Source organism: Platichthys flesus, chromosome 14 (genome assembly GCF_949316205.1).
Source record: "Platichthys flesus chromosome 14, fPlaFle2.1, whole genome shotgun sequence".
Lineage (NCBI taxonomy): Eukaryota > Metazoa > Chordata > Actinopteri > Pleuronectiformes > Pleuronectidae > Platichthys > Platichthys flesus.
The window spans coordinates 10,878,980-10,896,357 of record NC_084958.1 but is presented as its reverse complement, the minus strand read 5'-3'; the positions used below and the strand labels follow the sequence as shown (position 1 = coordinate 10,896,357).

Below are 17,378 nucleotides of genomic sequence, written 5' to 3'. Positions count from 1 at the left end.
GGACCCCAAGCTGATGGAGAGATGGAGCAGGGACCCTCTACTTTATACAGTACATAAAATTGTGTTTTATGTTAAACTGGGCCTAGTGCCATGTATAAACATAGCTAACTGTTATTGTGAATTCAATACTAAGCTATTCAAATAATACACAGGTTCATATATTCATGTTTTTGCATGGCACAGGGAGGCCGTGCCACTGCCATTTAAAAACATACAACACAGATCTATTAAAATACTTCACAGATTCATGTTAATGTTTATTTAAAGTGATTTAAACATGTGGGGGAAAACAATTGCCTAATCTATTTCGCGCCCCCCCTCCCCCTCAGTACCTCCTGTTGAGACCTCTGGTCTAAACAATAGAGACTAAAGACTAAACCTTCACTCTCCACCGTGAGGACTAATTTAGGACGACTGCTTTCAATCGTGATAATAAACTAAAAAGAAAATGGTACAAAGGTAAACGAAAAAAAACAGCACGTCCCTGGGTGGACTCGAACCACCAACCTTTCGGTTAACAGCCGAACGCGCTAACCGATTGCGCCACAGAGACGTTCGCGGAAGCCTGTAATGGGCAAACTGATTTTATTTGTGTTACGAATGAGTTAAGCTGTGAAGTAGTTAACGCCATCGAATGTAATCCCGTAAAGAATGATAGGTCTACCCTTAATGTCATGTATAATAATGAGTGCCACGATTGAAGAAGAGGTTTGAGCTCGGAGAGACCATCCTGGCCGCGCAAGATGAAGCGGCTCTGCCGTAAACGGAACGGTTGGTGGTTCGAGTCCACGCATGGACGTTACTCCTTTCATTGTCGTTCTTTTTACATGATTACAGTGGTGACTCATTCTTAATTTAGCTTGGTTTACTTATTATTTGAACACATTGGTTCTTCAGTGCCAGGAGATCTACAACATGTCTCCATTTCTATGCAGATTGATCAGTGGAGCAGACAAACAACAAAATCACATCATCAGGTTCAAGTGAACATTTTATAACCTATAAAACAATCATTTATGTTGTTTTATGTAGGAAAATGCACTTATTTCTAGCAAGTTGCAGGAGTTCTGTCTCCTTTGACTGTCAGTGTGTTAAACTGTCATAGAGTTAAACAGGTGGTGGAAAATACAAATAGCTGCCTGGACACTTATCTCTAGTTTTATCTGTAGGAAAATGTAACATGTTATAATTGAACAATATGCTCTAAGAGCACCAATCCCACAGTTACTTCATCACTTATCACTCACGGCCATTAAGAGTTAAGTCCAGCTTTCTCTTTACATCAGATTTATCTAACTATCTTATAAAGCCTTTTAAATAAATGTTGTCTCGTTGTCCAGTAAAGAATAACATATGTTGTGTAAATCCACCAAACATTGTGAGTCTGTTATTCCAAAAAGTAGAAAAATAAAATGCATTAAATGAGATAATATTGATAAAATCATATATATAATATTAAAGCTTTTGAGACTACAGCCTGCTGGCCGGGGACTGCTGGCTCAAAAGTACAACTGTGACAAGATGGTCTGCACAAAGGTGTCACACTGTTTTATGAGTGAGACAAATTCAATCTCAGAGAGGAAGGTGTAACTGCAAGCTTGTTTCTGTGGCCACAAAATACTTCAAATACAAAATCTCCTCCTGCCAATGAGTGGGAGATTTTCTTCTTTTTATTTTCTCTTTTCATTTTATTTTTACGTTAACAGACTAAAACATGTGATGCCCATCATTCAGTCATTTGAGGTAGTTCTCATCACACCGGTGCTCATGTTTCCGGGTAGGTTTGGTTTTAATTGTGTATTTACTGGTTTATTTCACTGGTTTATTAGTTATTTGATGCTATAAAAACAGGTGAAGTCATGATTGACGGTTTAGACAGACTCAGGATTGGTTGAGCGAATATATTGGTGGCCCCTTGTTACCGCAGATCCATCTGCTAATCTCTAGCGCACAGACTCTAATTTGTTTTAATTTCTCTAATTTGAATCTAAGCAGTGGGTCACTGAGTCTCTCACTAAACCATTATTCTCTTTAGAATGTCATCTCATGACTTAGAAATGGCCATGTGGCCCTATGTCATGAGATGACATTCAAGTGACGTCTATAAAAAAAACATTTTGACAAGCAAGAAATGTTCAGTTCAATCTGTTTTCTGCATGTTCATGTGTAGCTGCCAGCGAACAGGACATCTAGTTCAAACCATCGATTATATTGAGCTGCACGGTGTGATGTAGGCCTCTTGTATATTGACAATTTGGACTATTTAAAGAGGATTCAGTTTGAGGAATCAATGCTTCGCTGCATTTTAAGTGCAGGAATTATCTATTCCCACCCCACATTTATCATGCTGTTTCCACAGGGATCGAACCGACAACCTACCGATCACAATCTGACCTTACAATGGAAAATATAATAAACAAAGCAAACGCAACAATTGTGCTGATGTTTCTACAATAGAATGTGATGTCACAGTCACTGAATCACTGTCTCTACAATGCTCCTAGAAAATCAAGTTTAATACACATCAACGTCATTTAATCGCTCTGAGGATTCATATTACTTTTATTGTTGGAATAAAAATTCATTAGGAACATGTTGGTGAAAAAAAAACACATTCAGATGATAGAGTGACTGTGTTCTTTGTTTTTATTTCCAAACCGTCGTTCAAAGCTCAGAGAGCTGGCGTCGCTGTCCACAATCAACCTTAAACTGAACAGTAAGGCCTGAACAATAATTTAATACAACAGCATACAGACAGTGTTGTACAATACAAACAGTGTATTTTTTCACACAGTAGAGCCACACTCTCAAGGCCTATGGCAAATGGTGATGTCCACAGATAAAGGTAACGTGCTGAAAAACGACAGAAGGCCAATGATGTCTCCTAAGTGTCCTTGAATGTGTCACAGCATTAAAAGCGTGTTTATTCAGAGGGGCAGCGATCATTAATAATTGGCTAAGTTGAGAGATGATGCAAAGGTCAGTTAAACTTATCTGTTAATCTAAGTGATGAATTTTATTTCTTATGTTTGCTCGTTAACCACTGTAGCGTTATTTGATATATATTATTCTAAAAACACTTATTCTAATTGCATAATACAGCATATACTAACATTTACCTTAGAGTTTCTGTAATTTACTTTATATCTAAAGGTTCCTCTCAAGTTTAAACAAAGATGGGCTGAGAGACAAGCTGCTGCCAAGGACTGCTTTTAACATTTGATCTTTGGTGTCAATATGCAGATCCAAGTTCAAGTTGTGTGTCCATGCCTCCCCTGTTATATTGAACAGTATTAACACAACTATATCATAGATTTTTTTACGCACGTCATTACTTAGAAAACCTCTCTGTCTTTCACCGACACAACATTGTAGCTGCTACAGTATGCACAGGCAACGACAAGACCATACACAAGTTAATCTCTGCACAAATCAAACTCAATGTTAATTTACTATGTTGAATGCAGGTTGTTAAACAGGTAAATCTCTTCAAAGTACTTTTGTCTTGTGCACTGTTTTATTTATTTCTCATTAACTCATCTCATTGGTAAATTTTCCCCTGTCAGTGAAAAAAAGAAAAGAAAAAAGCAAGGCCTCTTATCGTTGATATTGACACTGCATCGCTGTTTGTGTGTTCTTTTTTTAAATACAAAAGTCATACTTGAAAAAAAAAAAAAACATACATGAAAAACTACAAGCACCAGTTCTCAATAGTAAATGTCTAGCAGTGTTAAGCACTTACCTTATGTTGGTTTTATTGCACTGAATGTTAAACTTGAAAGCAACATGAAGTGAATCGGACAAGCAATACCGTGTATATGCCGCTGCTTAAAGGCCAACACCGGCAGTGTGTTGGTGAGCACAGCGCAGCCACCGCCGCAACGCACATGTGGAGGGGCCTTCCTGCAGCCGAGGTGGTTCTTGTGCTTGAAGACGACAGGGACCAGCTCCATCTTGTTTCCTTTACTAGCTGCTGCCAACACATATTTTTACTCAGTCTCCTCTTTCCAGCTCTCTGATGGATTTGTGTTTTCTTTCTTTCTTATTTGTCAATGAGTTTGACCAGGCTCTGGCGGAGGTCGTTAAGGTCAAAGATCTTGATGTCCAGAATCTCTATGGCTCTCTGGATCTCAGTGTCCATGCGATCCCGATCCTCCAGAGAGTTCCCCAGGTTCTGCTCTGTGTTCTGGATGCGCCGCTCCAGATCTGAATTACGCATCTCCATCTCCTGCAGAGACCCAAGGAAAAGGTAACAACTTAATTCCACTACTCAACAAATGTGCACATCACTTCTGAAAGCCACACTGTTGTGATAATCACGCTCGTACCCGTAGTCTGTGCATGGCCTCATTTCTATCATGCTCCATTTCATGGTAGTCAGCCTTCTTGTTCTGTAAGATGTGGATCTCCTGCAACAGAGTGAAAGGTTCACAGTAGTTTGAGTAGATGCATCATTCATTAATGATTAATGATGGACTAAAATGACATCGTTCCACCTCTGACTGAAGCCAAAGGTGAAAATGGAACCAACCTCATCTTTGGCTTTCAGGAGCGCCTCCAGCTCCTCTAGAGACTGGGTCAGCTCGTCCTTCAGCAGGTCACTGGGGCCGTGGCCCCCATGGGCCTCCAGTTCAGACACCTTCGGACAACACACACACATCTGATTATTATTTCCTATCAACAGTAGTTCCTGAACAACCTGAAATTGTTTCTCTCATAAAACAGTCATCTGTTTTGCTTCTATTAAGATCTATTGCTCTTTTTTTTCTGTTTGATATTTTCGCATTAAATTACTTAAACGTGAAGCAAGTTTAAAATAAATCTTTACCATACATTTACAAATAAACCTGGCTCGTATCAACCCATCTCTTAGTCTTATGTTGAATTTAATGTAGCCTTTAAATGATTTACAGTTTGTAAATCTGTGCTGAAGGTAAAATCTGGCTGTAATACACGTGTTTAATAGCATTATATTAATAATATTTCAACATAATTCATTATATTCAGTCATATTATGAAAACTAGTCTGCACAACATTGTATTCATGTTCAAACACAAAAAACACATTGCGCTTTCTGAATGACTTTATGAGAGTCTTCAGCCTGATGTGCTTTCTCTGCTCGTCATGACTCATATTTCCATTGACTGCGACTTGGTCCACAGCAAGGATCTATCAACAGGCCGACTGGAGACCATTATCATATTGACAGGAGAGACGTCCTCACTGCAGTGACCAAGACAGAAACAGCCGGTCTCCTCCACCACCCCCCCCCCCCCCCCCCCTGTCTGACAGAGACAGGTCATTTTCAACCATGTATGGTTGAGACAAGAAGCAGAAAGAAGAAGAGGAAGAAGAAAAAAAGAGAAGCGAGTGGATGCCAGCTCCCTCTGGTAATTTTTCATTTCTGCCTAACTGGGGCATTGAAAGTAGGATATTGCTGTCCTACAAACCCCTCTTCCTCTCACACCACCCCAGAGACATGAACCATTTTCAGCCACCTGGTCCCCTTCTTCAGACACAGGGAAAGAGATCTTATAGCCTAAAAGGAAACATAAATCTGACTTGTATGAATTCATTCAGACTAAAACAGTCACTGGGGTGAAATACTAAAGTAAAATCCAGTGCTTGGGAATTACAAAGCAGTGATCGATACTGTGAAGTCAGGCTATAATGGAAAGGGATCAAGCTCCTAAAGCGTTGAATCAGAGAGGTTTGCAATTGTCAGCCTGAGGTGGGAACGTTCCTGGAGGAATCAGCCTCCACTGGAACCTGAAAGGTAATTCAATAGTAAAAATCCTCCTGAGGCTCTGTGTATTTAGACCAAATTCCCCTGTGGTGAAATTTGACATTGCTGTATATGCATTCTATGGTGAACGACTTCAGCCAGCAGAGAACACCTCGATTAAAGCTTGGCAGGGGAAACGCCTGCAGCACAACTCATGTCACTGAATGATGAAGAGTACAACCAGCCTGGGCAACTTGTCCTTTATTTCTTGCTGCGGGAAAACCAAGGAAATGAAGTGTCTGAAGGCGACGACCCAAAGTACAACCAGGGGAGCTGTCATTACTGAGAGCAACAGAGTGACAGACCCAGTCCCGTCAGCCTCACCTTGCTCTGGTTTGAGAAAAACTTTCCTCCATCAACAAACTGAGTGTCTGTTCTTGGAACAGCTCCAGCACTGATCATAAGATCTGACCTAAACCTTCAGCTCTGCAAGTTCCTGCAGAATAAACAAGCACTTGGCTGCCCATGGAGCCCAAAAGATCCACTACTTTTAATCAACAATGCATGAATGTTTTTCGGCTTAAATTAATGTCTCACTGACAAACTGTGCCTCAGACTTTTCTACGATCAGAACTGGTGCTATGAACAGCTAAAGCAACACTGTCGAACCTTTTTACCTTAAAATACCAGCTGCAAAATTAGTTTGAAGGTTCACTGACTTGGAATAGGGCAGACTGGTGCCACCTGAAAGTCTGTTCCTGCTCTATGTAACTTTGGTGTTTGGGTACAATCTCCTGAGTAATTGACTGATAGTTGCAGATTATATCACCAGAATCAGACCCATCAGCAAGCTCAAGATTAATGCTGAACAATAGATCAGTTTAAAAGACTTTAACAATTGTGTTTATCCTAGATATTCACCTGAGGAAGATACAAATATAAATAATTATATACATAGTGTACATTTGTCATATCGGCAGCTCTTCTCGTGTAGGAAACCGGGGATCATGGGTAATATCCACTGTGTAGTTGCCTCTCAGTTTCTCGGAGGGACTCCACTTAGGCTTTGTTCTTTTCCTCAACATGAAAACCACTTAATCGCTCGGACACGGAACCCAAAATAAATGATTATTGCGAGTGGCTGCAGAGGGCACGGCTGCTCAGCCAAGTTACGTGGTGTTGCTTTAAATAGTCTCTGTAATTCATGAAATACTCAGCTCTAAGGGCAAAGTTTCTAAGAAGCCTGTTTAACGAGGGCTAAGTCAGTCTTCAGGGTGAACCCACTGAAACAGAGCGTCCTCTGCAGCGGAGGCTCACCTGTTCTCGCAGCCGCTCCGTCTCCTCCTGATACGCCGCCAGCTGCTTCTTCCACTGCTCCACGTTAGCATTAGCCTCGTGCAAAGCTGCCACCAGCTTGGAGTTGCTGTCCTGCAGAGTGAAGAGCTCAGCCTCCAGGTTCATCTCACAAATAGACCTGGGAAAAAAACATCAACGCAAAACTGTAAACCAGTGATGCATTTCACATGATATATATAATACTGTATAATAATGTGGCATGGAATTATATATAAAGGTAACATAGATAAGAATTCTTTTAAGGGCTATATTTGTTATCATTTATAATTTACCTGGAGGAGAAACAGTTTTGTCAACTATTTTGTTTTAACGTCAGGAATTAATGTTACTGCTTACAGACAGTAAGTTCTATAGTTTATATACTCAGTACTATTGTCCCCTATCTGAAATGTAGACCACTTAATTTGGTAGTCAAGTGTCTAATCCAAACTACAGAGATTAATTTAATTGTTCATGATGTTGCCTTTTTGAAAAGTCAGCTGAGTCATGAACTTGTTGAATAGACAACCCACTGGAGCGACATGAGACTGAACATTTGAAAAGCAAAAGTTTCCTTAAACTTTGGAACATAATAAAACCCTGGCATTACCCCCAAGTCACTATAACACTGTAATAGAGACTTTAACATGGACTACAATCTACAACAGCACAACTACACCCAAGACTTACAGTCCTAGACCGACAGACTTTTAACAAAAACAAATTCAAATGTAAATACGCAAACACAACTAAACACAGTAATCCTATGATCCCGGAGGGAAGTCGTCTTTATTAGAGACTGAATATGAAAGTTAAATGTATAATGAGTATAAGTATAATGTGACATTCGTTAGCTTCACAGAGCAAATAAGAAGACAGAGGTTCTGCTTGTTAAGCGTCTTTTGTGTAGTTCGTCAGATACATTTTTTACATGACCCTACCCTGATTCAGTCCTGCTGAACGTGGCTTAAGGCTGATCTAACCTGGGACTGTGTATATAATGTATTAAGTCCCGATATGAAATATCCATAGAAAATAGTAAATATATAAGATTTGTCATTATATTTGATTTCAGGTTGCTTTGTATAAACTGGCTAGGGACAACAGATGAAAATTAGCTTAAACTGCTACATTTATAGTATTTTGATTAATGAGCACAGCTCATATCAACATTTTAATTTAAATAAAACAAAATGCATCATTCATTCATATAAAGACAGTAAAAGGATCCTCTTCTCAGTTTTTAGCTGCACTTAAACATCGTTGATTCTTCAATGCACACAAGAGATTGTTAAATGTCATCAATTTCCATTAAGGTTTGTGTAATCTGCAGAGAAGATCGGACGCTCTTCATCTCTCATCCTCTTCGTCTTCACCGTGTTCCTCTACATCTGGAAAGCTTGAGGTTGTTGCATGGCAACAGTTTACCATGGCAACCATTCAGAAGCAGCTTTCTGTTGCAAAATTGAACTGTGAGATGAAGAAGCATTACGGGAGGCTCAAAGGGCTCAAAGGGCTCAGAAGCCTCATGTGAAGTCGCCTCCCCCTCAACAATGGCCTCTTCGTTTCCAAAAAAGCTTAATAAGCAGAACCACCGAACACGTGTAAACTCTAATGAACAACATATCATTTAAACCATTTTGATTCTCTGAACACTGCTGGGAGGACGGAAGCCAACGCCTACAGATTACCTGTTCGAGTGCAATCAATATTATCGAGCACATGAAATAATGAAAAACCTACATGGAGTTTATCCAGTTCTCAATTTACTGAGGTCAAATACTCTCAATAAACTCCAGTTTGTACAGTTTTCTAAATTACTGCAGCAAAATATATCAATACAATTAGATTTAAAGCTTATTCCACACTTCATATTTAGCACACAACCGTATCAATCTGATTTTTCTGTCTGCAAGGAAAGGAATGAAAGTATTATCCAAATGTTGAATTATTCATCCAATGATATTACACTGTAAAATAAATTACAATTCTATTTTAGCACACAGCTGATTTACTGAAGATTAACTGGAGCTTTCAGTGTCATTGGGGATTAATTCAGTAGTCACGGAGACGGTTATCACCTGTTGTTTATCACTATCACAACTGGTTCCATTTCTCGGTCATGTGACGGCAACTGAGCCGTCTGCATGACAACTGGTTCAACTGCATCCGCTGATGAAAACTGGGAGATGCACGTTTGTTGGCGAGGGATGAAGCCGTGACCTTAAAACTTTTTCATTAGTTTTTAAATCAGCCGTCGAGTTTGAACTCCGCAGAAGAGTCAGAAACAGGGAGTTGACGATTATAAAAAATAAATTAAAAAAGGGAATTCAGACATTTACTCAAAGTGTTCAAACAGAAGTTGAGATTAGGCTCCGAAAAAGGTCTTTGTGTGTGCGTGTTTGTCTGTGTGTGTGTGCTTGTGTGTACTCTGTTACCCTTCAGAGAGCATCTTTTTGATTCGCTCCTTCTCCGAGGACAGGGTGATGTCGGCGCTCTGGCTGCGGAAAAGCTTGTCCTCGGGTCCGTTCACACACATCACAGGTGGAGACTGGAGTTCGTCCGCGAGGTCCTGAGGGACACGTCAGTAAATGTACACTCCGGACAGCAGATCAGTGTAGCTCAACGCCAAATGTGTTATTCAGAGAGGAACTACTTTTAGACATGAGAATCCAGATGTTTGAATAAAAATACACAAATAAAGTTAAAGTGTAAAACAGAACTATTTTAAAAAATGCTTCCTATTTTCTATCTTCCAATTTCATCACGTGTTCTTTAAACGGCTTTACAGGATTCACACGTTCAAACAAGCGGGAGAGACTCACCTGTGAGAACTACAGAGCAAGTCCATGAGGAAGAAGAACAGACAAAGAAACATGTCAACACAAGGCACAACATACATTATGACCATGACACGGGGCTGTGTGATAAGTTACACAACACAGTGATGCTTAGCGAGAGTCACGTACAAAACGGATGACGCAGTTGCCGATGTTCTGCAGCTCTGGCTCCTCTGATGTGTTCATCTAATCGATACAGACGTGAGAGACACTTGGAATCTGCTCGGCTGTAGAATTTAAAGGAAATGGGCCTGTTCTTCATGACCAGGCGGACGTAACTGATGGGAAATTAGTCTCTATTGATCAGAGGAGCCCCACGCTGACTACGTTTTTATTATTAGTGTGCTGGAGGCTTGTCGGCAGCAGCGGGGAGAGGGTGTGCGGATGAGGTGTGCTGCCGAGCGGCGAGGGATAATTTTACCATCGTCCTAGTTTTCCCTCACTTTCACTTCCCTCTGAGACGAGTGACCCAGCTCGTGTCTCTCTTTCCTTCCCCTCCGTCCCCTGTTTTGATTCAATCACTGAGAGCTGAGCCGCTGCAGAATCACACAGGTGCCTGCATCCAAACTTGGTGTTTCCTCTATCCTCAAATGCCCCTTAAAAAAAATTGCATTGCTAGATGTTTCATGACATTTTAACTTTCTGCCGGAGACCTGCGGAGGGTTGCTCTACTTTCACGTTCACGCTGTCTTTTCTAAAAGCTTTAGTTGACTCACCTGAGGAGCGGCGATGGTCAGTGCTGTGTGGGCCAGTTCTTTATCCTGCGACTTTTCACGAGAGAGACGAGCTGCATCTTTCACCTCCTTAAACTTATCGGAGAACTTTTCCAAAACAGGACAAGAGACAAGAAACTTGACAATAATGCAGCAATTAACCACAGGAGATGCACATAATACGTGACAGAATTATTTGCAGAGTGTTTTTCACCTCTGTTGTCTTATTTACCTGGTGCAGCTGTTGCTCTGTAGCGAAACCCAGACCATACACAGTGTTGGCTCTGCTGTCAGCCCACTGCCCAAACTTCTGGGATGTCTTGGTGAACGTCATGCTGGGTGTAATGGTGCAGTTGATGATTGCCTGCAGATGCAGAGGTGACATCAGTGATCATACTCATAAAGTAGGTTCACAGCATGTGAATGAAACAGAGGATTCTGGGAGTTCAGCAGCAAACACAAAAAAACACACAAGTTGAAGCATGACTAAGCAGATCTATGGTGTTTGATTATTTTTCCCCACAGATTAAAATGATCCTTGGAGTGAGAGGGTCAGAGAGAGGTAACAATCATGTATTTTTCCTTCTTTAATCTTAATCTTTTTTATCTCAAATTCATAGAGGGGGCATCTAACACACTGTGTTCTTTTTCATTTTCAAGTCTGGTGCAGGAAAGCAAAAGAAGTGTAAAGATAAAGAAATAGATCACCTAGGAACAAAACTTTTGTGATCTTTTTAAATACAGTTTTGAGTTTTGAGTTTTTATTTAACATATAAGATGCTTACTTCCAGAAGGCATATATAGTCCGTCATTCCCTTGAATTGAATAAATTAAATTAAAAATGTCACTTTATTTAAAATAAATGTTCATTTTGCATCATTATTTGGTTTTTGCATTTACTAAATCCTGTCTACCCAGAAAGAAGTTCACGTTTCACATGTTTGCTGCAGATGTAAAGAACACAGGAAAACATCTGCTCATTGAGACATATGTGAAAAATTATTTCTCCACTGGGATTCCTGACAATCAGATGTTCAGACAAGCGCGTTCTCCCTCGAGACGTGTTTGTTCTTTAAAGAATGTTTTGAACATGATCCAAATCCAAAGCTTTGCCAGACCCCAAGCTCTTATTGTTCAGTGTGAGAGCAGAGGGCAACTTAAAATGGTATTTGTGCCCAAGGGACACAGAGCGCATCCGGCAGGTTCAGCGCCTCATTCTCAGGGAAGTGGATGAAGCCACCTCTCTCCCCCCTGAGCACATGAGAAAAATATTAGAACAGACCTATTTATAAACCTTTTTACGTCATCTCCAGGGTTACAATAATGGGACTGATTTAAAACCCCAGAATTGCAGGGCAGTGGGAGCTTAGGAGGAGGCGTTTTCCTCCTTCACTCCCGTCCAACAACTGATTACGTGAACCCGGCGGACTGCATTTCCACGCTTTGACATAACATGTTGGACGGTGGCGGCAGCAGTGAAGATTATTCTGGAGGCAGACACCAGCCCTGGCAGGATTGGGCTGCTGAGCGACCAGCCGCCCCCCCGTGCTGCCTGCGGGGAGGCAGAAATGTGGGTCAGACCAGAGGTGCTAAGAAGAGATCAGATAGACCCCCCCACTCCACTCCAATGCTTGATGGGGCCTGTTCCTCATAATCTATATCCCCAGGCCTGCTGAGTTGTTGACACCCACTGTGCTTTGGCTTTGTTGCATATTTCTCAGGTTTTATGATTTTTTCTTTTTACCTTCGGCTTTTGTCACAAATAATGAAAAGCTTGTTTTGGTGCCAAGGCCGTCAGCTTCACTGGATTCACAGTGTGTAGCTTTATGAAAAATCCCTCAGAAATATGCGTTTGATTATGAAAGATCCATCTTTTTCATGTGACTTCGGAGTGACCAAATGGTCTAGATATGTATCAAGATCTGGCGTTTATTTGAAAACTCTGGCTTCGTTTTTTCCCTCTCACCTTGGTCCCGCCCACGCTGATGATGCGGTAGACGTTCCGGTTGGCGTCGTAGAAGAAGGACACGCTGACGGCATGTTTGCTGGCAGGGATCCAGTTCCTCTTGGTGGTGGGGTCGATTTGGAAAACATGGGCCCGGGCGCTGAAGATCGGCTGCTCCCTGGAGGAGGAGACGCAGGAGATATGATGAGTTATGAGGAGAAGAAAAGGTTATTGTGAAATCCTCATTATGTGTCCTGCTTTTGCTTAAAAGGTATATCCTTGACGGTTTTCATAATGGGACATCTCTGTGTGTCCCTCATCCAAGGAGAATGTTGGACTCGTCCTTTGGCTCGTTCTCCTTCACTGTTCCCTGCGTCATTCACCAGCCATATACAGGCTGAGACTGACGCTGAGGACTAAAAGCTCTGAAACCCTCTCCCCAGTCGTTCACCCTCCGCCCTCTGCTCTTCTCCTGGCAGTGTTTTGTAGGGATGTCTCCTGGATACAAGGTAAATAAAGCAACAACGTCTCCAGTGTAGGGAGGTGGTTTAGCCATAGTCATGTGGTTTAAATAGCAAGACTGCTAAAGATCTCCTTTTAACTCCCTTCTTCCTCTCCAGATGGAGTTTAGAAAGCAGATTTACACCAGTGTGTATCCCCACACTTTGTGTTAATCTAAGAATGCAACCAGTCTCACTGCTGAAGTTTTGACCTGATTATTCTTTATTTTTTAACATCAATATATTTGCCAAAAATCCACCATCCACCCAGTCACCTTCAAACAGATTTATTTCCTTAGAGAAAACAAATATTAACTTCATTATGTTAATAGATCAGTGGATATTTAAATGGAGCCTCGAAGGAACAAGGATCTTTGTTAGAATCCCAGTTTGGCCAGTGTCTCTCTCTGTGGATTATGTATGTTCTCCTCGTGTTTGCTTGGGTTTTCTCCAGCTCCACTGGCTTCCTACCACAGTCCAAACACATACAGACTCTAAATGGCCTCTTCCTGTTCTTCTTCTTCTATAGTGTATTGTGAATTGCTGTGGCTGTTCCCTGTAGTACTGTTTGATTTTGGCCAGTCACTGTACTTTTATATCTGACCCCGTTAGCGGCACACAAATCCAGGAGCAGGTCTTCTGGAGATGGTGACAAAACGGAACATCATATTGACTCTTGCATGCACAGTGTGATGGTGATGGTGATATGATATGATATGAACAGTGGCATTTCGACAGCACTCCAGTCTGATAACAACAGCAGTGGTGGATCCAAGACTTTTTTAAATCAGGGGCTATAAAGGGGCCCCAGTTTATACAGAGGGGCCAATCCCACAAGGCAAACCTGTGTTGGCCCTGATTTTGCCCACACTGTCATCCGGCCCACATACGTGGGGTATATGTTCCTCTTTACCACATCCGGGCCACAAGTAAGCCACAGCAACAACCCACACAAAATTAGTTTTGTACTATTTGGGCCATAGTCACCATTTACCACATGGGCCACTTTAGGTTCACGTCAGGATTACACCTCACCTAGATCACACGTCACATTCATTGTCTGAAGTGGCCACACGTCTGTCTGCTGTCTGACACTCATGATCAACCAGGAATCAAACCTTCAACCCCCCTGAGGTAATGTTAGGAGTTTCAAATAGTCAGGACCACACGTTGGAACAGAGAATAACAGGCTGCATGTGTGTGTGTATATCTGTCAACACTTGTTTCCTTACTGTGTGTGAAAATAGTTGTTGAGGCACTCATGTTGCTTTCGTTTGTGTGTGTGTGTGTGTGTGTGTGTGTGTGTGAGTGTGTGTGTGTGTGTGTGTGTGTGTGTGTGTGTCTGTGTGACAGTCCAGCAGTCATTCACTTCTCAAGGATGTTTTGAGAGTCCTTATTGTAAGTCGCTTTGGATAAAGGCGTCAGCTCAAGGATATGTAATATGTAATGTTGCCCGACCGTCATCCTCAGCAGATGGAGGTGGCCACCAGGGCTTATGGGGGTGTCTAAGTCTAACAAAGCTTGAGAGTGATTGGACGACACTTCAGGATGAATAACCCCACTAATTCCAACCACAATATCCACAATCTGCTTCACCCAGTTCCTCCAGTTGCCCCCTGATCTCTGATGAGATGCTTGTGTTATTTCTTTCACTTGGTGCAGATGCTCCACTTCTGCTGCTGCTGAAGGAAAAGAAGTGGCTGCTTGTAACCTGTATAGTTTTTAACTTATCTGTGTAAAAGGCAGCGGTGCAACGCGGTCTGATTTCAGTAAGCTGTCAACGCAGTTCGCAGCTGTGCTACTACAGATTAACACGTTAAATACGTCCTAACTAAACAAAAGAAATGCGGACAGTTTAACTTTCTATCAAATAAATTGAACAAATCACACTGAAGGTTGTACATTCATTTGAAAGGATTTAGCAGCTTCATACATTAATGCTCTGCACCTCTGCCCATCTTTTTCACTTGCAGCTCCAGTTAAAGAATCCTGATCTATTGAACAGTTTACCTCTTCATATCAGAACCGATCAGACCCTGCAAACGTTTAAAACACAACTTCTTCTCACTGGCTTTCAATTTGAGACATTTGTTTAATATTCAAATTCTCAAATATGTATGTTATTTGTTCTTTGTTTTTATATGTATTTCTATATTTATCTATTTCTATTTTAAGCCTAAGTACTTTGGTCCACTGCATTTTTTTTTTAACTTGCTATAAGAATAAGCTTTGACTTGACTTTGACTTGACATCCTCAGCATGGTCATGACCGGGAATTACAGATGAAATCATTTGAAAACTCTGATAGTTTCACAGAATGATAATGGTGTTAATTTATCAGATTAAAGTCTACAATCAACATTAATTCAATTCTGCAAGGATTCAGGAGAACCTGTGCTCATTCAACGTGAAGAAGAAACCGGAACGTTGCCCCAGATGTGCACATGTGCATCAGAGGACTGACCCTAAACGAGTTTCCATAATCTGCATTGCAGCATTACTACAATTACGATACATATCACAATAGAAACATTTCCTTTGTATTAAGACCTAGATAATAAAGTTGTTGAAAGGTGAATGTGAAGTGGTTGGCACAGTGCAGTTTTTGAGATATACTTTTCATTTTATTGCTCTTTTATTGTTGTTTTATAATCTCGTAAAGCAGTAAGTAACTAATGGTCTATTTCAGTAATTTTATCTTTTTTGAACTCTTTTCTCATCTGTAACATTTTATTTCCGTATTTTGATTTTAAATTATAACTTTCTGCTTTTCCATAGTTTCCCTTGAAAATGAGCTATATCGATCAAGTTTATTATAATACAATAAAGATTATAATAATAATCCTGACTATATATCAAGGTCACATGTAGAACAAATCTGTTAAATGTTGTTACCTTTCTCTGTGGTGAGGAAACATCTTACAAGGTGACTGAGACTTCTCTTCTACAAAAACAGAAAAAGTTGATTTATTAACTCAACAAATCATAGAGGAATTGTTATTAAAAGATTCCCCCTGTTAAACACCAGCTAATTAAACGCACTGACCCAGACACACTCACCCCATGTCGGTGTTAGAACCCTGTTGAGTCGGTTATCCGTCAGTAACTCCACACTGAAGCTGCTGGTTCACTGTGACGCTGCAGACGCTTCGCTCCGGAGGAGTTCACAGCCAACAGCCGCGCACAGACTCCTGCAGGCGGCCAAGTGTCGACGCTGTCCCGCCGGTGACCGGGGTCCGCCGGAGAGTCACAGCCCGGCGCAGGAGGAGGAGGAGCGGCTGACCTGGATGACCGCGGTCCCGGCTGTGTCCATCCCGGAGAGAAGAGACGCAACAGCTCCTCCTTCCTCCCTCTTCTCTCTTTGTCTTTCCTCCTGTTACAGCTCCCTCTCTCTCCGTGCCTCCTCAGCTCCTCATCCAGCCGCCTGATCGCGTTCAGCAGCGGGACACAGCCGACGGTCGAGTACCACCTGCTGGCTCCAGAGGCTCCGAGCAGCCGCTACAGCAGCAGGAGGCGGAGGAGGAGCGGGGGGAGCTGTGTCAGTCTGCCCGCAGCCAACCAGCCTCCGTGTGCATGTGTGCATTGACCGCAGGACCGGATCTTATAGGTCTGCGAGGGGCTGCCAGCTCCGCGGCTTAATGAAAACATCGTCCCGGGGGAGAAGTCATGACCTAAAAAGACTGATCCAGTGTCATCCTACAGCTCAGACAGAGCCTATAGCTGCAACAGACTGACATCTAGATCAGCAGATATTTCTATGACTGAAGTCACAGTTCTGTCCTGTGGAAAGGGAATATATTCTTAGAGATAAAACCTGTTGTTGTCTTGCATCCATGGAGCTGTAACTTTAAAACATCTCTCAAGGTTTGAGTTACAGGCTCAGAGACGTAATAATACCATTTTACAGATGAGAAGATTACGAGGAAGGAAATATGCCTGGAATTATTACCAAATTGCACATTATCACTTTGTTTTTCTTCTTTCCTACAACATGAATCATCTCACAGGTTATCCTCTGACCCTTTAAAGGAGGTCGACCCCAACTGAACTGAAGAGCTCCGCCAACTGTGTGTAAAGGAGTTTTAACTGGTGCCACTATGACCATGTAAAAGGATACATGTGTGCTGGTACATTACTTAAAAATAATAATCTCATAATGTAGTATATAAATTAGCACTCACAGGATACAGGTATTACTAGTTTTTAAACGTAGGTACCTTTTCTGGATTTTCCATACATTGTCTGCATAATTTTAAATGCAGGACCTTTACTTAAAGCAACACAATGTAACGTTTCTAAACTTTAACATAGCAGCTTCA

General features: G+C 41.5%; 1 protein-coding gene and 1 non-coding gene across 3 annotated transcripts; both read right to left on the bottom strand.

Annotated features, from left to right (window-relative positions):
- Nucleotides 1-479: 479 nt before the first annotated feature.
- trnan-guu (transfer RNA asparagine (anticodon GUU)) lies at nucleotides 480-553 on the bottom strand. The gene has a single exon. It is a non-coding gene; the product is annotated as a tRNA-Asn (tRNA).
- Nucleotides 554-2,628: 2,075 nt separating this feature from the next.
- On the bottom strand, nucleotides 2,629-16,602 carry LOC133969050 (homer protein homolog 3-like). Of its 2 annotated transcripts, none has more exons than XM_062405376.1 (10): nucleotides 16,120-16,602; nucleotides 15,955-16,003; nucleotides 12,581-12,737; nucleotides 10,847-10,978; nucleotides 10,618-10,722; nucleotides 9,500-9,633; nucleotides 7,044-7,200; nucleotides 4,532-4,639; nucleotides 4,329-4,409; nucleotides 2,629-4,228 (listed from the first exon to the last, which is right to left on the bottom strand). In XM_062405376.1, exons 2-10 carry the CDS (start codon nucleotides 15,975-15,977, stop codon nucleotides 4,043-4,045), a joined length of 1,083 nt encoding a protein of 360 aa, XP_062261360.1. In that variant the 5' UTR covers nucleotides 15,978-16,003; nucleotides 16,120-16,602; the 3' UTR covers nucleotides 2,629-4,042. The 2 variants fall into 2 exon arrangements, with proteins under 2 accessions (XP_062261360.1, XP_062261361.1); XM_062405377.1 differs by having other exon boundaries at nucleotides 9,500-9,612.
- Between the last annotated feature and the right edge of the window lie 776 nt (nucleotides 16,603-17,378).

What these genes read in the sequence shown, in the direction of transcription:
- LOC133969050 (XM_062405376.1), bottom strand. Translation starts at nt 15,977, where the DNA reads ATGTTTCCTCACCACAGAGAAAG. An exon ending in TGACCATCGCCGCTCCTCAG is followed by an intron (nt 9,634 to 10,617) that starts GTGAGTCAACTA and finishes CGTGTCCCTCAG; the next exon opens with GACCTCGCGGACGAACTCCA. An exon ending in TCCTGAAAGCCAAAGATGAG is followed by an intron (nt 4,410 to 4,531) that starts GTTGGTTCCATT and finishes ACTCTGTTGCAG; the next exon opens with GAGATCCACATCTTACAGAA.